General features: G+C 40.8%; 1 protein-coding gene across 1 annotated transcript; it reads right to left on the reverse strand.

The window, feature by feature from the left end:
- Nucleotides 1–27,161, reverse strand: ICA1L (islet cell autoantigen 1 like). Its single transcript, XM_081096168.1, has 13 exons — nt 27,129–27,161; nt 19,758–19,940; nt 19,161–19,233; nt 18,087–18,210; nt 16,724–16,922; nt 14,284–14,409; nt 12,799–12,897; nt 11,788–11,870; nt 9,499–9,542; nt 7,657–7,899; nt 5,469–5,558; nt 2,851–3,109; nt 1–262 (listed from the first exon to the last, which is right to left on the reverse strand). Exons 2-12 carry the CDS (start codon nt 19,917–19,919, stop codon nt 2,994–2,996), a joined length of 1,359 nt encoding a protein of 452 aa, XP_080952294.1. The 5' UTR covers nt 19,920–19,940; nt 27,129–27,161; the 3' UTR covers nt 1–262; nt 2,851–2,993.

Consider the following 27,161-nt stretch of genomic DNA (forward strand, 5'->3'; position numbering starts at 1 on the left):
GATATTTCTTGCCCTGGTTTTATTTTCATTCTGTGGTGGATACACACACCCATTCAAACGACCTTCTCACTCCTGCAGTCCTCAGGAAAAACCCACGTTTTGAAACAGGGCAACAATAATGGGATCTGCATTGAGAACGTTAGGAAATAAAGTTTTCCGTTTATGCCATCCCATAATCTTTGTTAAAAGAGGCTCAGAAAAATAGAGCACATTCAAACTTCTTTTGTCCTTATGCTGTGAGACCTCTACGTTTCCAGATGGTCTGTAAAGATAGTTATGTGAAATAAACGTCCATAGTTGAAATACAAACACTATATTGTGCAAACACTGAAACCTGTTTTGCTAAAACAGTTTCTAACCGTATCAGAACTATGTTTTACAGTTAATGATAGATTCCAAGAAATATAAAGTTTCACCTTCTGATCTTAACATGCCCTGGTACTCCTGCCTTTCTTGTGAAGTGGTTGTAGCGAGATTAGTCAAAATTTCATTCTGTGGCTGGTCTAAGGTTAAATGCATTCTTATTTGGAATTAAAAGGTATATCTCCCCTCCTCCCCCTTTAATATGGAAAGCATCCATTTACTTTGAAAGCCTACGCTTGGGTAAGGTTAATTTGCTTCTTATTCCATGGTTGATCTAGATTTAGACAAATAGTAACTGTTCTGTAGTTTCCTTCACTCTCTACTGAATATGTGGCTGTCTTTCTTTATTAGCAATCTAAGCATAAAAACAATCCTATTTCGGTTTCTGGCCCCTAAACAAATGAATGGACTTCAAATAAGTAATCTTGAGAAAATAGGGTTACCTTCATTTTAATAACAAAGTTTCCAATGTGCTCTTCGAAAACAGTTGCTAAGACCTGCTGAAGGTATAACTAGACTTGCTGAAAGAGCAGTTAATAATGCATTTGGGTTAAATGGACAGCTACATACTCTACTGTGTTGAAAATGTCAGAGACACAAGAACTGAATAATATAAAAATCCCTTGTATTTTTCTTTTCTTGTCTTTCTTCTTGTTGCTGTGGTTTGTTTGTTGGTTTGTTTGAGAACCTTTGCTCTTGGGAAATTGAGGGCAGTGTCTCCTCACTTTCCTAGTCTGGTATTCGGGATTCTGGCTTGGAGAGACTAGTGCTTTTCCTCTGTGTCATGGTGTCTTCGTTTGCACGAGATAACAGGGACTGCTTTGTATGCATGTGAGGAAGATAAATATATTTGAACTAATGCATTAGTGAAATAAATTAGTAAAGGAAAAAATGACACAAACTGAAGGCATAGAGTCAGCGTTTTCTGAAATACTCAAAGTGAGAGCAGAGTCACCACGGGTATAAAATTTAGATTGTGAATCGTAATCATAACCCTGGTGACTGGATCTTGGCAGAACAGAGACAGTATTGCATTCTGGGAAATTTCACTGAATAAAAAAAGAAGAGTTAAACAAATACTTCTGAAGGGATAAGCAAATAAAGAAACAGGAAGAAGCATATGAAAAGATTTCAAGGAAAGACGTCATAGCCTTTTCCTGGGTCCATGTTTCTGACACTCAGATAAGATCTTTCCCACCTACCCAGTCCTCGGCCACAGTGGTGGGGTGTTTTGGGGAGCCCGTGGGCAGTTCCATCCTGAGGCCAGACCCTCTGGGTGAGCCGTGGGCTGCATTTTACCTACGCCAGTCCATACAGCGACTCCAACTTGACAAGCAGTTCTCTTGTAAATAATAAGCAAGCCTCTTCAGAACTGAGAGCATATTGAAACTTCTGTGAACAGCTAAGCTCAATGTTTTCCCATGGAGATGCAATGGTCTGGATGCCAAAAACAGCACACTTGGGGAACTGCCCCCAAACCAAAGGGTCGGAAGAAAAGAGAGCAGGAAGTTGAGTGATTGATGTGTGTGTACGGCAGCTCTGTATTCACCAGCTTCCACTAACTTCAATGAAATACCCTCCCCTCTAGTACTTAGGCTCAAAACGCTCTGAGTTTAACAGGTTTTCCTGAGCGATCAATGACACCTCATGGAAAAGGGAAGGATAAGACACTCCCTTAGGGATCAGCTTTCTGTGATTCCGGCAGGAAGTACTCTGTGATAAAAACACGTCAAGAAATATGTAAACCTGCAAACAGGTACGAGGATAGGGTGTTTAGGCTGTCTCCCCCATTCAGACAGAAGTTCCTGGGTAATTTCAGGAACACGGTTACCAGTTGCTTAGGGCGTGTCCGCCCCCCTCCTCAGGGGGAATGTGAATACTGCCCATTACATTGGCCATGTGTCTGGACACTCTTGTGGTTGATGGCATGGAGAGAGATTTTTCTGTTTCTACAGTGGATGGACCTAGCAAATAAGTCATCCTGCTACTTCCCCCCGAAAACTCGATAATGGATTGAGGGGTGTCCATGATTTTCTATGAAGGAAAATTTAATATTACATTTTCCTTCTCTTAAGTGGAGAAAACAAGCACCAAGTTTCTCTGTGAATTTAAAGCGAGTTGAGTTCTCAAGCCTTATCCTACCTTTCTAACTAAAGACAAAACTGGCCTGGTTCTAGTGCTGTTTTCCATAACAGAGAACTCTCCTTGCCACTGTTTTATTTAAAACCCAACCCTAAATCACAACCCAATTTAACTGCTGTCTGTTATCCACATAAAGAATTCTCACAGCCAGCAAAGCAGCTTGAATAAAGGGCTCTCCAGAGAAATAAGCCCAATCCCTTACGGAAGAATTCTTCCCAGCTGTTCTTTCAAAATAAACTTCTAAATCTATTTCAAACTAAGGAGTTCCTAATATTTCCCACATATTATCAACAGCTGCAAATCCAAGCTATTAAAGAGACAAGTGTATTCAAATGTGGTCCTTACCATCTGTCTAAAGCTGGCTGACAAGGGTTATATATTCACAAGCAATGCTTTTGTGTATGGATTCAATAAGAACTCCTTTCCACAAAGGCAAGATGTGGAGAAATTGATGTCTCAAGGCCTCTGAAGTGGCATCGGAACGTCAGTCAAGCATTAAGAAGTTCATCATCCGAGTGTCCAATGGCGTCTGGGTTTGAAAGCGGATCCATGTCTGCAAATAGGTTGAACCAGGCTGACATGCCTTGGTTACCATGGTTGGGAGCTATTAAAAAAAACACACACATGTTAACGAGTCTCGGGTTTTTGAAATCACATTTTTGTACCACTTTCATTATTTTAAAGTAGATGATCCTTTTGAATAAAAAAATAAATTTAAGGCAACTGATAAGAATAAACTATCAATTACATCTCCTTAAGGACAGTTTTGACAAACTAATGCAGATACCTGTACTTGGCTGAGGCTCTTATGTCTAAGACTCTAAGTGATTTGCATGCTGCTCTGAGAAAAGGCCTGATTAAAAGTGCAAAGGCAGCAGTAGTCAAGTCTTCTGTGGTAAGTTTGCATGGTGTCAGACGATTGCTAGAATTAGTGGGGTGATCACATTGTAAGGTATAAAAATGTCAAATCACTATATTGTACACCTGAAACTAATATTACCAACTATGCTTAAATTAAAAATTTAATTAAAAACTTGCAAAAAAAAAAAAAAAGAATACCTGAATTTAATCACGTGGAGCCCTCGCTAAAATTGAAATAAGAAGCATTCCAGTAAAAACAAAAAACAGTAGAACAGATGGACTATATCCTATTAAAAAACCTACATCCAAACATTTTTGAAAAGCTGTGTAACTGTTTCAGATTAAATAGGTTAGAGACAAGTGACATGGCAACAAATACAATCCATAAACCTGGACTTGCTCTACCACAGAGGGAAGTGCTACAGAGGACATTACTGGGCCAACTCACCAAACTGGAACACAAGCATGGCAGATTATAGAAAAGTATTATCTTAATATAAAGTTTCCCAAAGTTTATCATCATACTTTGTTTGTGCAAAACAATATACCTGTTCTTAGGAAACACAAATTGAAGTATTTACGGGTAAATGGTCATTATGTATGAAACTTATCCTCAGTTGGTTCAGAAATAAATAACATAAAGCAAATGGGGTAAAACACTAACAATAGGAGAATCTGAGCAATGGGTATACACATGTTCTTTGTGGTACTTTCATTTATGCAATGTTTCTATATGTTTGAAATTCTCTCCGATTAAAAAAGCTTTAAGAAATCAACATCAGTGCCTAAGATTAAAATGTATCTAAAATTCTGCAAGACAGACTGTGTCTGTTTTCTATGTATACCCATATGGTAATTATAACATGGACACGCTCTGCAGACACCGATATGTAAGTACACAATAGTTAGCAATTATTATGTACCAGGCCCTATGCTAATGAGCGCCTTATTTGTCAACAGGCATCCTGTAATCAAAGCGCATCTTCTGTCCCCAGTGGTTATCCACCATCAACGAACCTTCACACCAAAAAGAAAAGATTACAGAACTTAGTTTACCATGGCAAGATCACAAATTTCTATTCAGTTATTTCTACGGTGAGTGGTATTCGGGTACAGCTTTCATTATAATTTATAAAGTATTATTTTATTAATTTACATTTATAAAATATCTTTCTGGATACATTGTCTAAATTTATCTGAATTTGATTAATTGTTAATATGATAGCAAAGACCATCTTACCTAATAATAGACAAACATGTAAATTGACCATACCTTCGCTACACTAACCAGCCAATCAGGAGAGTATGCAAATTAACCCAACAAAGATGGCGGTTAATTTGCATATGTAGGCTCCAAGCAGTGGAGCAAAGCCTCAAGGCCCCGGGGCTGGCGGAGCAGTGAAGGCCTGAGAAAAGGCCTGGGTCCCGGGTGCCCGAGGAAAACCGGTGCCAGCAGCCAGGGGAAAGGAAGGCCTATTGCACGAATCTCTGTACAACAGGCCTCTAGTCCTATCTAAGAAAGAGGGAATATGCTAATTGACTCTCGTGCTGTCACAAAGACGGTGACACCCACAGCCAATAAGAAGGGAATATGGTAATTGACTGCCCTGCCCTCAAAGGTGGCAGCACCCACAGCCACAAGATGGCAGTGCCCAGCCCCCTCAGCCCTGCCAGGGCAGCAGGCGTGTAGCAAGGCCAGGCCCACCCCCAGGCAGGCCCGGCCACTCCACTCGCCTCCGGAGTCCCCCAGTCCCCTCAGCGCCCCAGCCGCCCAGGGCTGGCACAAGGCACAAGCAAACCTTGGATGGCGGCTGCCCAGCCGCCCAGGGCCGCCTGAGGTGCAGCCAAGCCTCGGATGGCGGTTGCCCAGCTTCCCAGGGCCACCCGAGGCTCAGGTAACCAGGGCCGGCCGAGACTTGCTCTGCCAGCAGTGGCAGCAGCAGAGGTGTGATGGGGGTGTCACCTTCCCCTGATCGCCGGGTCACCTCCCACTCCTGAGGACTCCCAGACTGTGAGAGGGGGCAGGCCAGGCTGAGGGACCCCCCGCCCCCTCCAGTGCATGAATTTTCATGCACAAGGCCTGTAGTAAATACATAACTTACCTTTTGTTGATTTCTTTGGACTCTGTGAAGGCACTGGCTGACTATCAGTGTGTGAGAGAGGAGGTTCGAATCCCCCTCTGGAGGCCCAGCCTGCGGGGAGGGAAGGAAAGAATTATCCATTGCTAATCAAATAGGAAGTAGCATCCAAAAAACAAGAAAGGTAAAAATATCTAATAAGTCCTCCAATCTTCATACCAGGGTAAGATTCTACAGTATAAGAGGTATAAAACACTTAGAATTTATCTGCAATTATGTGTTTTATTCAAATAATATGTTTAGTCCCAGCTAGATTTAGATTAGTCTGCCTTCCATTTTTCAAAGTGCTTTTGAAATACGGTCACATGCTACATAAGACACTTTGGCCACTAACAGAGACCCCATATACCACAGTGGTCCCATCTACACTAATAAAAGAGAAAAATGGTAATTGGCGTACGGCGATACCTTTTTCATTGGCTAATCAGGGCTATATGCAAATTAACTGCCAACTAAGATTGGCAGTTAACTGCCAACAAGATGGCGGCTAATTTGCATATGTAGGCACAATGCAGGGAGGTGAAAGGGAAAGCAGGAAGAAGCCCCCTGCCACTGACAGTGATCGGAAACCCAGGGGGGAGCTAAGAGCTGGGGGGCAGGGCAAAGGCGACCCTGGGGCCGCCTTTGCCCTGCCCCCCAGCCATGATCGGAGAATCAGGCGCCTTTGCCGCCCTGGCCAGTGATAGCAGGAAGTAGGGGTGGAGCCAGCGATGGGAGCTGGGCACGGTCGAAGCTGGCAGTCCCAGGAGCTAGGGGTCCCTTGCCTGGGCCTAAAGCGAAGCCCACGATCGCGGCGCCCCCCACTGCCACTGCAGGTCCCCGCTGCTTGGGCCGGACGCCTAGGCCAGAGGCGTTAGGCCTGGGCAGGGGCGGAGCCTGCAACCGCGGGGAGCTGGGGGTCCCCTGCCCAGGCCTGACACCTCTGCCGGAGGCCTCAGGCCTGGTCAAGGGGCCGATCCGGTGATTGGTGATCGGAGGGTGATGAGGGTCAACTCCTCTGGCTGAGGCATCAGGCCTGGGTGGGGGGCGGAGCCAGGGATTGGGGTGATATGATGGTCCCCTTGCCCAGGCCTGAAGCCTGGGTCAGAGGCGTCAGGCTTGGGCGGGGGGTGGAGCAAGCAATCAGAGGGAGATGGGGGTCCCCTGCTCAGGCATGATTCCTGGGCCAGAGGCCTCAGGCCTGGGCGGGGACCAGAGCCAGTGATCGGGAGGAGATGGGAGTCCCCTGTCCAAGCCTGACACCTCTGGCGGAGGCATCAGGCCTGGGCAAGGGGCTGATCAGGCGATCGGAGGGTGATGGGGGTCAACCCCTGAGGGCTCCCAGTATGTGAGAGGGGGCAGGCTGGGCTGAGGGACACTCTCCCCCCACACACACATACACACCCAGTGCATGAATTTCGTGCACCGGGCCCCTAGTAACATTATAATGGAGCTGAAAGATTCATACTATCTGCTGCTTGGAGAGAGAACTGGAGGATGCGTGGAGGATGGACGAGTGTTTGGGAGATCTGTGAGGAGGACTGTAGCACAAACCCAGGAAGCCAAATGAGGCTCCAAGGGCGCTGGTAGCAGAGGCAGAGAGGACCATGGGAAACTTGAGACATGTTTCAGAAAAAGAACAGACAGGACTTAGCAACCAATAGGAAGTGGGGGCAAAGTAATCCTGTGCTGGGTTGGACACAGGATGGAGGAACCACGGGAGTAGAAAGAGTTCTCCACATATAAACAAAGCAGGCGACCCTTTCCTCAGGAAAACAGCCCGCCCCCAGCTCTCTGCTGCCACAGAGCCAGCCTCCAGAGCTGGGAACCCACAGACAGCACCTGCCTGCCCTTGGCCGGGGTGGCTTAGCAGGTCAAGAGTTTCAGACAAGACGCTGGTTTTCCATGTGGAGAAGGTACCTGGGAACATCAGAGAAGAAAAGGGGGGGCTTGTGGAGGGGCAGGAAAGCAGCCCCGGTTTCGCTCGTGTGCACGGACTCCAGTGGTGGGATATGTGTTACTTTTCCAGCTGACTGGTGTGACTGCAGATTTTACCTCGTAGGACTGAAGTCAACTAAAATCAGCCTTTTTGACTTTAGCATCCACATGCACAGTGGTTTGCTTCACAAAGATAAATAAGTCATGGGCGTCCAAATGTGGCGGAGACACTCACTATTGAAGGCTCCAGCAGCATGGAGGCCAAGGTCGAAGAGCTGGGAAGGAAGGAATCGTTGGGACTGAGCAAGGGGCTCGGGCCCCACAGGAGGCTCCTGGAACGTGAGGCTCCCAAAGGCGGTCTGGCATTCTTGAGTAAATTCACTAGAACTTGAAGAAGCAGGACTTAGGAGGTTGTTCAGAAATGAGAATTCCTTCTCAAAATCATCTTCCAGTGAATCTCCAGGTAAATCTTTTGCAACTGCCGAGTGACAACAAAAACAGAATGGCTTTTTTCTTTTTGAAGGAATGAGAGTAGGATGTAGGGCGAGCCAAATTTGTTTCATTGCTCTCACATTTTATTAACATGATTTTAATAAACTGATAGGAAGCGTATATGAAAATTATTTCTAATTAGATCAAAATGACCACATTTCACAATGAAGATATAACAGTTATGCATATCTACATGTAAAATAACCAACCAACCACCTATGTAAGACAGACTACAGGGGATGCAAGGAGAAATACAGACTAATAATAGGAGGCTTTAATATATCACTCAGTAAAAAATAGTCCAAGAGGAGAAAAGATCTAAACAGTGTAATCAATAAAGGTAGTTGTTTTGAATATATATAAACCCTAAGAGAAAATATACCTTCTTCTCAAGCACACATTGAAATTCACAAAAATTAATTACACTAAGGTGCAAAAATCAGTGACTTTCATAAAGTAGAAACATTACAAACAACATGCTCTGATTACAATGCAATAAAATAAAATCATTTAAAAAATGAAACCAAAAAACTAAAAGCTCTTCCACCTGTAAATTTTAATACGTTCTATTAACTCTTGGTTCCAAGTGGAATGGAATTTCTGAAAAATAATGATAAAGAAGACATTTTATATTACAGGGTGGGGCAAAAGTAGTTCTATAGTTGTTCATGTGGAAAATAATACAATAATTAATAAATAATAAGAATAAAACTTTGTTTTACATACTCACAACTGTAAACCTACTTTTTCCATACCCTGAATAATCCATGGGATACTTAAATAGCAATTAACAGAGGAAAAATCCTGACCCTAAACACCTTTATTAAATAAAAAAGAAAAAGAGGGGCTTCCAGCATGATAGTGAGGAGGCCTATGGACCTGCACACCAGTTTTTAAATAATTGGTGGAAATTATTTTTAAAATAACTATTTAAAATTCTCTAGAAATTGTTCCAAAAGCACACATCAAATAAAGAAAAATTTATTCAAAAAATCAATTAAAATTCAGAACGAATAAGAGACTGGCTTATGGGTCCACACTCAGTCACCGAGCCACTCTGGCTGGGCAGCATATTAACTATTAATTAACAATTAATACTTGACAGTGGCTAAGAGAGTAAATCTTAAATGTTCTTACCCTCAAAATAAATATGGTAACTATGAGAGCTGATAGATGTGTTGCCTAATCTTGTTATGATAATAATTTTGTGACATCTATATAATCATCACAGTATACACCTTAAACTTACACAGTATTACTACTCAAAAAGCTAGAAAAAATAAAGCTAACTCAAAAGTATTTGTACGCAAGAGATTTGTAAAGTGACTTAAGGGGAGAGGCTTTCACAGACTGGGTGAATAAGGTGAAGGGATCGAGAAGTACAAATTGGTTACAAAACAGGCCCGAGGTGTAAAGGACAGCATAGGGAGTAAAGTCAATAATACATAGTGAATAATATCGCGCTACCTACGTATGTGTAGTCGATAATATCTTGGTTTATTTGTCAGTTTTTTTAAAAATGTGACAAACTGTTTTGACATTTAAAATGTGATCGTTTCACATTTTAATGAATTTACCATCTTACCTGATTCACTTCTCAAGCTCACTTCCTCATCTGACAAAACTAACCTAAAGTGAAAACCAAAAAATGTAAAGATTTTGGTTAAAATACATTTGGGACTCATATTCCACAGTTTTACATTGTGTGTGTGTGTGTGTGTGTGTGTGTGTGTGTGTGTGTGTGTGTGTTGTTTCGTTTTCAATTTTAAACTGGTTGTCCGGTAGATCTCTTAAAATCGGGCTCAGACAAATCCTGTTTCTCAATATCTACACAGACTGTGAACATAACCTTTCAACCCTTATTCATTCCGTAAACATTTACTGAGAATTAACAAAGCGCCGGGCACATGTTCAGCACTGCAGGCACTATGCTAGTGCTATATTATAGGAAACATCTGTCACCAAAGCCATTGAGTATACAGTTTAGCTTTCAAGCACTGGAGGGTTTTTACTCAACAACTCTTGGGAACTAAAGAGAGGGGACGAAAACCTGTAGAAAAAATGGAGTACTCCAATTTGAACGACAAAGTGATGGTTGCAAAATAACGCATTTGCCTAAAATATTGTCAGTCAATGCTAGCTTTGAATGTTTATATCATCTATCTGGTGTAAAAATAAAAAACTGAGACAAAGATGCCCAGCCTGTGTGACTCGGCTGAGCATCGTCCCATGAACCAAGCGGTAACTGGTTTGATTCCCGGTCAGGGCACATACAAGAACCAACCAATGAAGGCATGAATAAGTGGGACGACAAATTGATGTTTCTCTCTCTCTGTACCTCTCACCTCTCTCTCTCAAGTCAATTTTAAAAAGAAGAAAAATATGAAACAAAGAAACTGCACACAGATTTAGTCATTATTTCTGGAATATGGCCTGTTTTTAAATAAGTTTTTAAGGTTATTTAAAATGCAATACAGTATTTAATTGCAAATATCAAAATAAGCCTACAGAGCCAATACATACTCATGACTTAGAAGGAAATTTCCAGTCTACATACATGGCTTTTTAAGCAACTTGGTTGGGAGAGAAAGTGAGGTGCTTTGGAATCTGTTAACTCAAAAAGGAGGCTCTCATAAGCTGAAGGTACTACATGAGGAGATTTGGAATGAAAATTTCATGAAATGTGATAATAGAAAAAAGTTACTAAGTTAAAATATCTAAATATGTATGATTCAACATATGATTTTTAATGTCAATGCAGAAGTAAAGTTTAATTTATAACTATACATTTGATTATTTAATCTACATCCTAAAATGTGTATAAATTCAAGTTAGCCAGAAAATTTGTTTCCCCACAGAGAAAAGAGGGAAAATGCTTGTATTACAGATCCCCTTCCACTCAACAGAAAATGGTTAATAATTGTTTGGGCCTTATTTCTGGGTTCCTCATTATACTCAGTGCAATCTGGTTAAAATGAGAAGTGAGGGGCAGCCCTGAAAGGAAAGCAAAGAGAAGGTGTAATGGCAGGGAGATGGGCAGCCCAAGGGTGTGCACAGCCTGGCCTCCATGTCCAGGGATCCAGGCCCAGGCCCAGCTGTGGGTTTTGAGGATTTCTTTTCTTTTTTTTATTATTTATTTTTTTTCTTTATTGATTGAGGTATTACATATGTGTCCTTATCCTCCCATTGCCCCACTCATGCCCTCACCCCCCTGTTGTCTGTGTCCATTGGTTAGGCTTATATGCATGCATACAAGTCCTTTGGTTGATCTCTCCCTCTTACCCCCCCCCCCCCACCTTCCCTCTGAGGTTTGATGCTTCTCTGTCTCTGGATCTGTTTTTGTTCATTAGTTTACGTTGTTCATTATATTCCATAAATGAGTGAGATCATGTGATATTTATCTTTCTCTGACTGGCTTACTTCGCTTAGCATAATGCTCTCCAGTTCCATCCACGCTGTTGCAAATGGTAAGAAATCCTTCTCTCTCTCTCTTTTTTTTTTTTTTTTTTTTACTGCAGCGTTGAGGATTGATTTTCAATAGCTTCTGTCCTCAGAGCTGCTGGCACCTGTCTCTGCCTTTTGCAAGCTGCCCCTTCTGGGAGTCACTAGGTGGACACTCTTATTCAAGGTGCAGTCTCCTCCTAAACTAGTATTGAATTTGAAGTTATCAGCCCAATCTGTTCGTACTCCTATCTTTGACTTTGCCCACCATGTTAAAAGTGAGAGAAAAAAATAAGGCTTCAAAACAAATTTTTAATGTTCATTGGAAGAATGATGTAGAAATAAGTATTCAGTGAGCCAGAGAAGAAACAACCCCAAGCACACAGGGTGTCCAGGGCTTGCACGATACCATGTGTAACTTTTGACTGCTTACCTGCTGATGTTTTCAGTGAGTGGACTGTTTTCTACTTGTTCTTTGTGGTCTCCCTCAAGCTTGCTCGAAGTGTCTTGCAGTTGCTAAGGGTAAGAAATTCCACGTTAAGTAGGTGAAAAGAGTCTGTTCCTCTTGTTGTGCAAAGAAAATGAGAATAAACATTCTAAAGAACGACATAAAATAGAACAGAAAACAAAAACACGAATTCAGAGGTATCAGACTGCACTATGCTATGTCAGAACACGGCTTACAAAATCCAGACCAAGCCCCAGGAATATACAGTTGCAAAATGTGAATCCACCACAGATACCATGTCTAGCTTGAACAGAGCTACCAACAACATTTTCAGGCTCCACTGAAAATAAGGCAGGAGGGTAAATGCAAAGGCTCTGAACCTTAGCCTACCAGGACGATAACCACAGGGTGGTAAGCCAGCTGCAGAGAGGGTGGACAGGAAGATATGCAAATCTCAAAAGTATTCTAATCATAGGCTGAGGGTACCTTTTATCTGTAGGTGTCACAGAAAGAGCTGGTCTAATGCAGTAGTCTTGTCAGGCGCAATCACACATATATAATGACCCAACTGGCATACGTTTTCTATCATGAATCACATCTAAGATATGAGTGTGAAAATAAAGCAAGAAATGTGTTCTTTAACCTATAAAACTGTCAGATAGGTACTCTGACCATTTTGTGAACCATTCTCTTAAGTTTTTACTTTCCATAATCTTTTATCTCTTTTGAATTTTATTTTTCTTTTCACATTCTCCTCTTTTTATTACCTGCTACTATTATGTTGAGCCAACCAGCAATATTGCCAAGTATTTTTTTTTTATGTTGCTGATACATTTGGAATCAGGGAAGTGCAGAAAAATGACTGGCTGAAGGAGTGTAAAAGATGTTTGCCAATGTCTTGTAAATTTGAAATTAGGCTTAGCAAAACATAATTTCAATGTTATTACCCAAATGAAGTGTAACATATCTAACAAATGAACATGGAAAGAAATGTACCTTGAGGGCCACAAAGTCATATGGATGTAAGCCAATGTAGGCCCCGTAGATTTGGGACATCGTTCGAGCTGTTTTCTCCCAGAATCCCAGCAGTGTTCTCTGCAGAAGAAGAAAAGGTGACGCTACAGTGCTGCTTCCTCCCCATGGTTTGTGATTTGTTTCGGTGCCATTTTTCCTCCCTAGTGTAGTAGGTGAATAGTTGCCAGATAATTGGCAGAAACTGAAATCCATTTCCGGGTTTGGGGAACCAGAAAGCGCAGTACATAGTAATTCTGCATAAGAATTGGCTCTGTTTCTGCATGTGTGTGTGTGTGTGTGTGCTAGCTGAATACAGCGCTGGGATGTACGTTAGAGCCAGCAGACAGTAAGTACAGCCAAGAGCATGAAACTGGAGGATTAGAACACCTTCGGAGGAATCCAAAAGAAATGATAAAAGCACAAAGACCCCCTGTTTGCATGAGGGGTATGTGTAGATTTTTATGAGAAATCTTAGAGGAAGGTAATATGTGCCACTAAATTTGGCCTTTCATTTAGGGTTCAAGAAAGACTTGCTCCAAAAATGTGTCCCCAAAGGCAACACCAGCAATAGACCAATTTCCTTGCTGCCTTAAGGTTCCTGTTCAGAGTGAGGGGGGTGAATGGAGAGAATAAAGGAGAGCTGAACTAGCAGCTACTGTGTTTCAGGCATTATGCTACACACTGTCAAACACTTTTATTTTCCAGTGCATCCTCTTTTTGGTTCTTGAATCCCACAGTGCTGAAGTGAATTAGGTAGAGTCCCTAGAAGCAGCAGTGAATGTCCATTTCCTTCCGTGTATTATTCTTTTTTATGTAAATGCAGTTTGTGCTCTTATTTTGCCATTTACAAATACATGTTAAAATCAGTACCTGCTGCTTACTGTCTTATTCACTGTATGCTATTTGTGTGTGATTTGGGTTAGTCATATAAGCACAAGTGAGACTTTTGAGGTTATAGTGATGTGGATGGCAACGCTGGCAGGGTAAAAAGGACACACAACCTAGAATTAGAGAACGTAGGTTTTTAAGCCCAAAATTCCCATTCCCTTTCATTCTCATAGGTTGCACTTTCCTCCTCCATACAATGACAGAAAATATAAAAAATTGGGGGGCCACAGCATCTTTGCTTCCAATGAAATTATATGTAGAAGTTCAGAGTGGAAGGAGCTGAAAGCCTGTCGCTTCAGCGTTTCCCTCCCCTGCCCAGGGACCGGCTCCAGGTGTCTCTTTCTCTCCTAGGACTCCAAAGAGAATCATGTGCAGCTACTGAGTAGGCGATCCCTAACCAAGGTCTTTTTCGGTCTGGGATTCTATGATTTTCTGACTGCCACAACCTCCACGAGTCAATTTCAGCAAATCAAAGGAATCTGATAATTATGTATTTTGTTACATCCTTTGGACAACTTTTAAAAAGGAATCTCACCACTCATCTTTACTGCAAGGGCACGCTGGCCATGGGGTGGATACCTGGTAGGTAGCGAGTGAGTGGGAGAGCATGTTGCAGCGACTGGCTCCAAGGAGATCCACTTTCTGACAGACATCCATCTTCAACTTGTCAAAAGAAGCTTTGCTGCTTCTCACTTGGATCTGGACCTGGAACCACAAAAAAAGTTCACTATGATCACTGATAATGCAGATTATAAATGTTCCATAAAGTTTCATAATACATATTTTCAGACACATGAAATTATAATAAAGAAAATGAATTCATTTTCCCCATATTATTATTTCATGATTAGTGGTCAAGGTTTTGGCTATTTTTAATAATTATATGAGATTCTTTCCAGACATCTTTATGCTGAGAAAGTATGCAATGATAGATGGAAAGTATATAGTTAAGAAGAAAAAACAGCCAAAACCGGTTTGGCTCAGTGGATGGAGCGTCGGCCTGCGGACTGAAGGGTCCCAGGTTCGATTCTGGTCAAGGGCATGTACCTGGGTTGCGGGCATATCCCCAGTGGGAGATGTGCAGGAGGCAGCTGATCGATGTTTCTCTCTCATTGATGTTTCTAGCTCTCTGTCTCTCTCCCTTCCTCTCTGTAAAAAAATCAATAAAATATATTTAAAAAAAAATAAACTATTAAAAAAAAGAAGAAGAAGAAAAAACAGATTCCAAATAAAAAGTAACATCTAAAATTAATGATGGGTAATATTCAGGTAAGAGCAGAAGAATAAATGGAAAGGGGATATAAAGTATTGAGAAGCATTAATAGTAGTGCTAAGTCATGAAGATATATTTATACATTTAAATACATTCCTATTCTATTTTTATACAGAAGTTGAGTCATATGTCACCAAGTAGTGTGAATACTCAACTTTTAAATATATGCACTCATTCAACAAATATGTATAAGGCAGCTATTATGTGCCATGCGTTGTGCTGGCACTGGGATATTGTGGTGAACAAAACAGAGTTCATCCTCACCATCCCTGAGCGTGAAGCACAGGAAAAAAAGAATAAATAGTGATGATAATCTCAAACTGTGAAGATAACAGATAAATGCACAGAAATGGTGACTACTTCTTAAAAATATTTTTTTTTCATTGATTTCAGAGAGGAAGGGGGGGAGAGAGAGAGAGAGAGAGAGAGAGAGAGAGAGAGAGAGAGAGAATATATCATTGATTGGCTGTCTCCTGCACGCCCCCCACTGGGGATCAAGCCTGCAACCTGGGCATGTGCCCTTGACTGGAATCAAACCCGGGATCCTTCAGTCCACAGGCTGATGATCTATCCACTGAGCCACACCAGCCAGGGCTGGGTGACTACTTTTGATAAGATAACCAGGGAAGCCCTTGGTGGGCTTGTGCATGATGTTTGAACTGGGACACAAAGGTGGTGAGCAGGCCATGCCAAGACCCGGAGGAGGGCATTCCAGGCCCAGAGACAAGAGTCCTGGGCATGAGAGGTAGGTGAAGACCTTATGTTTGCCGAACAGGAAGGAACAGAGTAGAACATACTCCTTGCTGGAGCATAAAAAGTAAGTTCAAGATGTGGCTGCAGAGGGCCCAAGGATCAGACTGTGCAGGGCTACTGGGGTCCAGATAAGAGGTTTGGATTGTATTCTTTTGTTTGTTTATTTATTTAAATTGAGGTGAAAGTCACATAACATAACACCTAACCATTTAAAAATTTACAGTTAACTGACATTAATGCATTCACAATGTTGTGCAACCCCTGCCTTGGACTGTATTCTAATTGTCGAGTATTATAAAGGGAGCAGAATTACAGGTTGCCGTGGCCTGAGGCCATGTGTCCACCTACTTCCCAGATCTGTTGGGAGTAATCCGTGAGGCAAACCACTTGTAACTGCTGGTCTAGAATCAAGGCTTCAGCAACAGTGACTATGATTTTTACTATAGGTACGCCAAGTATTTATGAAAGAGTGAATGAATTTTATTAATCGTGTACGGTAAATTTAGGCAATGCAATTTATAATAAGGAGTGTATTCAGAAAAACATATGTCTATACATAGGTAGTTGCTTTAAAAGTTTGTGGTCAAACTTCGTATTGTGGCAGAATGAAAAATGTGATCACTTTTTTTATAATTCATAATCATTTTACCTGAATTTTTACATATATATTTTTCCTCATTAATAAACTATTTCCCTCCTGCAAAAAAAAAAAAAAAAAAAAAAGCCCCAAAGTCCAGGTAAGCAATGTCTAAAGGGTGGTTAGATGTATTACGAGGGAGATAAAGAAATGAATAGACAAGGTCCACGGGTGGGGGATGCCACTCAAAAGGTAAAACAAAATGTGTGGCAACCTTTTGTACTTCGACTGAAGCTCTCCACTCAACCAGGAATTTATAACATACCATTTTGTCAAAAGTAGTCTGATCTCATGAAGTGATTCAGTAGAAGTTAAACAGGTTTGTGCACCAGGAAAAGAAGGGTGTGTTTTCATACTTTTCTGAACTTTTCCATTTGCTTTAAGGTGTCTGGGTCCAGCTCCTGGGACACGTCCTTCATCCACAGCAGAGCCCCTCTGTACTCCGTGCGTGCCTGCTCCATGCGATTAATTGTCGTCAAGGTGTCGGATACCGCCCTGTGACTGAACGTTGCTACTTCTTGCTTAAGACGAGACAGCGGAGTATACAGGGCCAATCTAATGGCAAAGGGGTAAAAATCAGAGGGTTGTGCACGCCATAAGCCAAACAAAGCAAAAACAAAGGTTTATAACAGCCATAAAGCGTAGTTGCTGTCAAGATGAGTCTGTACATACTAAATTATTAAGATGCCTAAAGGGCTTTAGAAAGCAAATAAGGATCACATAGTCAACTTGGAATTGTTAATAACGATGTGTCCATATCTTTCTCTTTTCTTATTTTAGAAAACATATCATTTTTGCAACATGTTGGATGTTAATCCACATAGAAATAACCTCTCAAGTACATTTGCCATTTCTAAAAGAGTTCATGGGTAAAAGAGACCCTGTATTTATAAAGAACTATCTTATAAACAGAAAACCTTTTAATTGACAAATTTAGGGAAAACCTGGGTGTGGAAAAGCAGATAAATACTAGAAGAACTAATGAGGATCGGGTTCTTAGCAGCTGAGGGTGAGAACAAAGAAATAAGGACTTAAGAAGCATCATTGCAACCCGGCTCCTCTGGTCTGCTTTTGACATTAGCTAAAGCGTCCCACTGTATTGAGTGTCTCTTTGTCACATCCTTAAGGATGAACTTGGGCACTGATGTGGTGTTTCAGAATAAAACCACTTAAGTTACATATGGTCATTGCAGGTCTGAGAAGGCCTGATTTTATTTTCTTTGGAAAGTGCAAAGATTTTGGCTGTCTTTAGTAATTGTTGGAGATTCTTTGCAGCACCTATTTTTAAGATAAAAAAAAAAAACCTGCAAGATGATAAATGCAAAGTATATAATTAAGAAGAAAAAATTTCCTCTGCTTAAAAAGTTTGTATGTATTCATAGACAGTATAGTACCCCAAAAAAGTGAAAAATATATACCTATATCTATTTAAATTTTAGCTATGCGATGCCTCTGTTACATTAAACCCCTTAAGAAGTTTAAATACAGGCCTAAAGTCAACTTCTAGGAATTAAACAACTGAGAATGTCAATTTTTAAATAATTATTTAAAATACAAAATAAATAAGAGTTAGGTCTCAAAACAATTACATACTGCAATATATTTCTCTTTTAACCCTCGATTGGAATGATCAGTAACCTTTTCAACATGCACATTTAGGCACATACATCAAACTGTCACAGTGACTACAGATTTAAGGATGATGCAAAACCAGGTGACCTTTGCTTGGCTGAGGAACAGAGTGCCTTGCCCGTGGCATCCATCAGTTTGCCAGCTTGCCTTGCATCTCGTTCTGCTTGAAACTTTAAAAAGAGCCCTAGTTCATTTTCTTCCTCTGATACAACTAGGAAAAAAAATTACAGTATAGTTCATTGTTTCGTTTTTACCATCTGTTTAAAACACACACATCACTAAAATTCTCACAGAACTAATGATTTATGCATAAGAATTATTTGGGGGAAGAAGACATTTTTAAGATGCAATTCCTGGACTCCATTTCCAGAGATTCTGTTTTTTGTGTTTTTTTGGTTTTTTTTAAGAGACAGAGAGGAAGGGAAAAGAAGGGAGAGGGAGAGAGAAAATCAATAGGCTGCCTCCTGTATGTTCCCCGATTGGGGATCAAACGTGCAACTTGGGTATGAGGCTCAACCAGGAATCGAACCGGCAACCTTTTGGTGCACGGGACAATGCTCAATCAACTGAGCCCACCGGCCAGGGCCAGATGGTTTTGATGCAGTGACTCCATGGAACTTGTTTTGGGAAAGATTGGTCTTTAGTAAAACATAAATATTAAAATGACAAAATAAAACCACAAATGATGCATTTTCAAATGTGCAGATATGCATTTTAGGATTTGACCATTTTTTATTACGACAAGAGCAACTTGGTGGAGGGGTGGGGATGCAGACTTAACTGGAGTGAGTACAGAGAAAGTGGAAGGACAGGAATTAAGACTGTGCATACAGTCAATATGTCCAAATTTTCTGTTAAGGAGCAGAGGAATGGCATGGTAACTGCACAGGCAACTGGTTGGTGGGGAGGGTGTCAAGAGAGTTTTTAAGTGATGGAAGCAAATCCACTTAAGACTCTGAGCAGAAAAACCGAGCTCAGCAAAATGAATCTGAGTCGGAGAATTCTGGAACTTTGAGAACAGGTCCCCGTAAATATTTCTATGTCATCATAAGAAACTGTTCCTAAAAACAGCTCAAGAAACTATTTTTACATTAAACATTTCATTCAAATAAGGGTTTCTATTACATTGGGATTACAGGATATATGTCTATGATTTCATACCATTGAGTCTTAGCTGGTACTTCTCAACTGTCTTCAGAAGTTCAGTGCATGTCTCTTGAATGGAGTGAAAAACCTTGGAGACATACATTTTGTTAGGACAGTTTAGAGAACCATAAACAAACACACAATAGCTGTTATAAGCACTTCAAAAGCGGAACATTTTCTTGTACGTATTATGTCTTATTTTCCTGGACTGGGATGCACTTCAGTTTGGGGTTTGTTTCTGATGTAGAAAGCACACTGAGATTTCCCTCATGACGTTTGGGGAAGAAATGGCGATCAATACACGGGAGCTAACAGAAGTTTCAAACTGTGGAGTTTGTCCTCCCCTCAGCTCCAAAATGGCAAATCCAATGAAAACCGCATCCAGCACTGCCAACCACAGATCAGAGAGTATAGATAACCTTAGGAAACGTGAGCTCGCACTCTGGCTCTTCTCCAACACTGGTCTCAGCAAGAGAGGTCAGTGAATTTACCATACAAATTAATAATGTATTATAACATTGACAATAAATTACCTGTAAATTATTTTTGTTTAGAGTTTTCCACGTAATCCCTTTATCACTACTGTTGCTGACAGCTCACAGAAAGGTTTACCTCCAGTTTAGCATCCAGTTCTGCGTCCGACGCCACCACGTGCTCATCCTCCTTTTTGCCGGTGGCTTTGAGGAGGACCTGTTTAGTTTTCCAGTATTTCTTTTGCATCCTGCTGACTACTGACTGGTGATCTTCTGCTCTAGGTTGCCCAAAGGAATCCATGGAGTGACTACAAGGAACAAACTAAAAAAGTACAGGTATTTATTTATTTAATTTATCTTTACTGCTGAAAGTATTACAAGTGTCCCTCATTTCCCCCCGTGACACCCTCCACCCCGCTCCTGCCCTAAAATTAAAGGTCTTTAAAAAATATTTTCTTTTTTTAAATATTTTTATTGATTTTTTACAGAGAGGAAGGGAGAGAGATAGAGAGTTAGAAACATCGATGAGAGAGAAACATCGATCAGCTGCTTCCTGCACATCTCCCACTGGGGATGTGCCCGCAACCCAGGTACATGCCCTTGACCGGAATCGAACCTGGGACCTTTCAGTCCGCAGGCTGACGCTCTATCCACTGAGCCAAACCGGTTTCGTCTAAAAAATATTTTCAATAATAAATACTTGTTAGCCAACTGTTAATCTAATTTAAAAAAACTAAAAAAAGATGCTAAGTAGAATATTAATGTTAACAGCTAAACATGCTAATGTTTGCTTTGTATGAGCTAAATAATTATAACTTGCACAAGGAATAGGCAAAAAGATTAATGATACATAATTCCAGTTAGGTGACAAAAGTAATAAAACTGTTATGATTTTGCAGTAATGGCTGGAAATAGTTCTATTTAATCTGACCAATTTTCTAATTGTTGACATTTATCAGTTTTTAATATTTGTAATAATACTGCAAAATGAATTTATACACACATCTTTGCATATCACTATCATTTCCTTAGGAAAACACCCTTTAGTTATAACTATGTCAGAAGAATACACATTTTGTTTAAAAAATTTTTTTTGACTAACCGCATCCACAAAGCACATCATTAATCCACGATGATCAAGTTGGGGGGATTCTGGTGAAGGGTTCTGAATATCTCCCTCTTCATCCCTCCCCAAAATCTGGAATACTTATTCTATTGAGCTATTACACCAGTTTTAACACCTTCCTCATGTTATGTTTAAAATTAAAAAAAAACAAAAAAAAATTTTTTTTATTGATTTCAGATAGGAAGGGGAAGGGATAAAGAGAGAGAAACGTCAATGATGAGAGAGAATCATCCATGAGCTGCCTCCTGCACGCCCCTATTGGGTATTGAGCCCTGACTGGGAATTGAACTGTGACCCCCTGCTCCATAGGTAGATGCTCAACCCCTGAGCTACATCAGCCAGGCAGAGAATATATATTTAATAAATATTCTCAGATATGCAAAGATTCAAATACATACTCTTCTTTAAAAATCACTCAAAGAGCCCTAACCTGTTTGCTCAGTGGTTAGACAGTGTCAACCCACGGACTGAAGGGTCATGGGTTTGATTATGGTCTCTCTTTCTCCCCCCTCCCTTCCACTCTCACTAAAAAAAAATATATATATATCAGTGGAAAAAAATATCCTCTGGTAAGGATTAACAAACAAATAAAAAATCACTCAAAGAAATACTTTAGTATCCAAAAATAAAGATCTTAGGTACAAGGGACATCTCTTATAACAAGAGAGAGAGATGGAAATTGTAACCTGTAAAATTAAAAATTAATGTTGAAGTGATTGTTCTGAACATGGTTAACATGACTATATAAGAAAAGGCACATGTGAAAAAGTGTTCCTTAAGGAGAAGTAAAGAAATAATAATATTTTTTAAAGCCCAAATTATTCTGATAAATGGTGGGAAGTAGGACAAAGGGAGGTACTAAAGTATGTGACTCATTATTTCCAAGGGAATCAATTGATACTAATGTATTCTTAACGTTGGTAAGGAAATAGAGGTTCACTTTCTTTTTTAAAAAAGTAATTACTAATTAAATAAAAATAGGATTCATTTATAAATTACTAATTTATAAATTACTTGGGGGCAAAACAAAAAAAACTAGCAAAAGCAGGGTGGGAAAAACAGGAATAAGACAACATAAAAACAGTACAAACTAAGGTGACAAAATAAGAACAATTACACTATTTAGTATGATAAATGCAAACTTCCTCTTAAAGTCAAAGAACCTTAAATCATAGAAAACAAAATACTATATCCAACTGTATGCTATTTGGGATCCACCTAAAACAGCAAACAGTATTATGGTGTTGTAATGCATTAGACAGCATTAGACAGAGCAAGCAGCATTATACTGTTTTGACTCATAGTCTTGAGGGAAGACTTGCAGTTCCTCTTTCCCCTCCAATTTCTCTCGCTTTTGGTTGCCTTTGACTTGCTCTCGATTAGTTCCCCCACCCAAGGTTGTATTAGCCTGAGGGTCAGTCCAATTGCATGACAAACTACTGATCTCTTCCTAAGTGGACTGCAGGCTTAGGCCCAATCAATGAAGAGAACAAAATCGAGGGAGGATCAGAAGAGAACATCCATTCCCTCCCTGGACTTCATGCGGACGGAGCTCAGGCAGTACTCTTCTGGCCTCTTTCCACTCCCTCCCTATCTCCTTGGTGGAAAGAAAGGGTCACTTATCTGACTGGATCTGAGAGCAATAAACTTCGTCTTCCTTTTCCTCTCTGGAAGCTATCCTACCTGCAGAGCCCAGGCAGTCCCTGCAAGGGGAGGACGTTAGCTGGGTGGGTAAATCTGCAAACAGTGACATTTGCATATTTGTGTTTTTGTGACCGAGGGCAATGCTATATACGCTTGCCACTGGGGATAGGTTGAGCAGAAAACCAAACCTTGCTGGTTTGATATATCAGATGGATAGAGGTTGTGGTTTTGACCTTGGTCAGGGCACATACAAGAATCAACCAATGAATGCATAAATAAGTGGCACAACAAAGCGATTATCTCTCTTCTCTTCTCTTCTCTTCTCTTCTCTTCTCTTCTCTTCTCTTCTCTTCTCTCTCTCTCTCTCTCTCTTTCTCTCTCTCTCTCTCTCTCTCTCCCCCCTCTCTCTCTCAAAAAAAAAAAAAAGTCTGGGATCAAACTGTCCCTCCTTTAAAATAGGCTTTATTTTCCCCTTTAAGTATTTTAGAGAGCTACTGTCTCCTCAAATATTTTCAGCCATAATTTCTCCTTTTTATCTGAGTCTATTAGGTATTATTCTTTATATGTCTTAATGGCTCATTTTATATGTGTCTCTGTGCTATATTTTTCAATAGATTCCTCAGTACAATCTTCCAATTTATGAATTCTCTTTTCAACTCTGCTCAGTCTAGAGTTGATCCCAGCTTTTGAGTTGTTGGTTTTTTTTTAAATTCAGTGACTTTGTTTAAAAAAAAAAAATCTAAGATATCTAAGTGATTCTTCTTCATATTCTCCTAATTTCTTATCCTTTTAAATGGCCTTTATTCCATAATTTTTCTCTTTGTACCCTAAATGTATAGAATTTTTAGACTTTCCATAAAATTATTTTCATTTGGAATGAATTATTGTTTCAAATTTTGATTTTGTTGGCTAAATTTTGCAGGCTCATTATGAGTACAGATTAATGTTTTTCCTTTTTCTTCTCTGTGGTTATTCCTCCTTCTCTAGTGGTTATGGAGTCTTCCCTACTTCACCTTCGGGGGGTTCCACAGTGCATGACACTGATATGTTAGGGGCCCTGGTACAGCGATATCTGAACTACTGCTTCTGTAATCAGCGAGTTGAAGGAACGTGGCCTGGGGAACATCTCATTTCCACTAGCCTGCAGGGACTGGACACCCAGGTGCCAGGCCCACTCTTCCAGTGAGAGCTCAGCCCTCCCGCTGTAGCACCGCTCACCACGTTGTCTTTATGTTTTGTTTCTGGTGCGTGTTTATCTTATTATTTAGCCAAGGCACATATTTTGGGGTTTGTTTTTTGAATGACTATTATGAGTTTGGAGCAAACCTTACAATGTCATCTAAATAGAAATCTTTATTTCTAAAAAGAGCACTGTTTGTTTTTTTTACTTGAACGCAGTCATCACATAGAAGACTTTCATTTTTGTCCTTTACAATAGTTAAATTTTTAGTTATCTTCTGTCTTTAGAGTACAAATCTTTTTTTGTTTGTTGGTTTGTTTTTGTTAATCCTCACCCGAAGATATTTTTCCATTGATTTTTAGGGAGAGTGGAAGAGAGAGGGAAAGACAGAGAGAAACATCCATGTGAGAGAAACACAGTGATCGGTTGCCTCCTGCCTGTGCCCTGACCAAGGCCCAGGCCCGGGAGGAGCCTGCAACCAAGGCACGTGCCCTTGACCAGAATCAAACCCGGGACCCTTTGATCCTCAGGCAATGCTCTATCCATTGAGCCAAACCGGCTAGGGCTAGAGTACAAATCGTAAAACAAATCAATACTCACTTTAGCAGCAGTTCTGTACTCACTTTACTTATAATATCCCATGACTGTGACAACACTGAAAAGCAAGCAAAACAGACTGATGGTAATGTGCAAACTGAAGCACCAAAATCCCCTTGAGAAAAATAATCTGTGAAGACTTTTGACTAAATATAACATTACTGTTTAATGCAATTAGTAAAATATACTAAGTCAGGTTTGCTGTTTAATGTTAATGCAGTATTCCTGATTACTCTGGCTCCTAAGCCATGAATTTTCTCATAAACACAATCAGCATTTCCTCAGAATCAGAGTTTGTTAATGATTCAACTTTGGGGTGGGGGTGGAGGGGAATTGTGGTATAACAATTATAATTGTTAAAAATGTTTACTTGAGCCCTAACCGGTTTGGCTCAGTGGATAGAGCATCGGCCTGCGGACTCAAGGTTCCCAGGTTCGTTTCTGGTCAAGGGCATGTACCTTGGTTGCGGGCACATCCCCAGTGGGGAGTGTGCAGGAGGCAGCTGATCGATGTTTCTAACTCTCTATCCCTCTCCCTTCCTCTCTGGAAAAAATCAATAAAATAGATTTAAAATAATGTTTACTTGATTGTCAGGACAGTTATATCTTTTTTATTTTGTCTTCTAATATTTTATTTATTATTGCTATGCAATGCTAGCAAGCCTTTATTCAAAGATGAGAGTCACTCATTCATTCATTTATTGTTAAATATATATTAAGTAGCTACACTTTTTTATTGTTTTATTGCTTAAAGTATAGTAGCTATACTTTTATGTAGCAACTTTACTTATCTGAAAATTGACTAGAATTAGTAAGTTCATAAAAAGTCTGAGACATTAAAATAGTTATTACACAGACTATGTATTAAATCACGTATATGTTACTTATAAGAAAGCTCCTATTCTCCTCTCCTGCCAACAATATCACACCTAATTAATAACAGAAATAGGGTTAGAACTCAGGCATGCTGGCTATCATGAGTGAAATATTGAAGAAAAGCAGAGATTTTAATAGCATGAGGCAAGGAAATGTCATTCCAAATATTGGCTAAAGAAGAGAAGGTAGATTGATGATAGATTGTAGAGATCTCTAAACTCTAACAGATAATAAAGGTTTTGGAGCCAATAAAGGTTTTGTTTTATATGTTTTTATTTATTTCAAAGAGAGGAAGGGAGAGGGAAAGAGAGAGATAGAGATAGAAACATTGTTGAGACACATCTATCAGTTGCCCCCTGCACACCCCTTATTAGGGATCCAATCCTTGACCTGGTGCATGGCATGACGTTCAACCAACTGATTCATAGGGGTTGGGCCCAATGAAGGTTTGTGAGTAGCAGAAAGACTAAACAGAAAGTTCAGAGCAATCTTCCCATATTCTAGACATGATCTGGTAAGAGACTGGGACCAAGCCTGGCCCAGGCCCTGGGGTTGGAGGCTCAATCCCCAGTGGGCGGCCTTCAGGAGACAGCCAATCAATAATTCTCTCTCTTCATTGGTGTTTCTCTCCCTCTCCCTCTCCCTTCCTCTCTGAAATCAATAAAAATATATTTTAAAAAAAAACAAAACAAAATAAAAGTTTGTCACACCTCATCTGTTGTTAGAGAATATTAATTTTATTGTTTTATAATAAATATTTGTAGTAAAAATGTGGCTTCTTAGTTTTCCCACCAGGCTGTTTGCAGTTTTTGAACTTTGGACTGGCTGATCTGTAAGCCCTCATCTATCTCTAAAATTATAATGATTTGTCCCAACAACTATAATTAGTTGTAATTAAAACAGTCTTCCACATAACTGTTTCAATGGCTAGACGTACAGTAATTTTGCACTATTAAACAGATAAAGGCATTTCAAAGAATACTCGGTATGTTAGGCACAGACAACCATTAGCAAACGATTAAAAATTTATCACATAACAATATGTACATACCATTAGATGATTACTTTGCCCACAAATGTATAATTAAGTCCTATTAAAGGATGAGGCACCGGTGGCTACCATAAATATTCATGTGAAGATGATTAGAGTAATATCATCTTACAGTATGTTGCCTAACTCAGAACTAAATAAATCAATACATAAATATTTAGAGAAAACCAAAAACCACGGGTAAACGTTTTCTTCCCAAGAAGCGCTTTCACAGTGACCTACAGTTCAGAATAGCTTTTTTGCTCTGTGCCTCAAGATCATCTATTTAGATAATCCCACCCCCTTTACTGGCAACGCGGCATTCGCAGAGTCTGTTGCCAGGCTGGGTTTTTTTCTCTCCATCTTTCTCAGGGCATCAGGTATCTGACCAATGACATCATTTGGGCACCTGACCAGATAGATGATCGGTGTTTCCACAAGCAGGATCCCCGCGTGTGGCTGGGTTCAAGGCCTTGGGTGTAAGATTTGTGTGCGGACCCCCATCCCCCACCCCACCCCCACCCTCGCTCGTGCATTCGGCTGTTCGCCGTAAACCGCTCATTCACTGATGTTTTGTTTGTACCCATCGCTTGCCACTTAGTTTCTGAAGACATATCCGAATAATGACTTAAAAATGAGCACAGCAGAAGGAGGTCAGCAGGCAAGCACCTACAGGCTGTGAGCATTTGCCTCTAATGGAAGGATCACCCCCTTAGAGAGAAATCACCCAAACCAGCCTCAGGCCCCGCGCGCCCTCGCGCGGGTGGACGCGCCGTTGGTCCCGAGAGGACCCAGCGCCGCCAAACCCACTCCCTGCGGGTTCTGCCCAGAGGAGATCGGACCAGGAGGGAGGGCCCAGGGGCCGCGGACCCCGAGGGAACAGCCGAGGCCAGCGAGGCCCGGAAAGGTCGCGTGCGCGAGGGGCGGGCGCCTCCCGCGGCGTCTGCACCTGGGGGCGTCGCCATGGAAACCAAGGATTTGGAGGCTGGGCCCGGGTGGTCCAAGCCGGGCGCGGCCGGTGCCGCCGGGGGCGAAGCGGCCAGGGTAGGCGCACTCACCGCCACGCCGGAGTCTGCTCGTCGCGCACGGCC

Source organism: Myotis nattereri (assembly GCF_964212035.1).
Source record: "Myotis nattereri genome assembly, chromosome: 7".
Lineage (NCBI taxonomy): Eukaryota > Metazoa > Chordata > Mammalia > Chiroptera > Vespertilionidae > Myotis > Myotis nattereri.

Bases quoted from the DNA above. Each gene is read 5' to 3' on its own strand.
- ICA1L (XM_081096168.1), bottom strand. From the start codon at position 19,919: ATGGATTCCTTTGGGCAACCTAGAGCAGAAGATCACCAGTCAGTAGTC. The intron at 5,559-7,656 runs GTGAGTGTCTCC...CCCTCCCCGCAG, and splicing joins TGCTGCTGGAGCCTTCAATA to GCTGGGCCTCCAGAGGGGGA. The intron at 3,110-5,468 runs GTAAGTTATGTA...TTTTTTTAATAG, and splicing joins TCCAAAGAAATCAACAAAAG to CTCCCAACCATGGTAACCAA.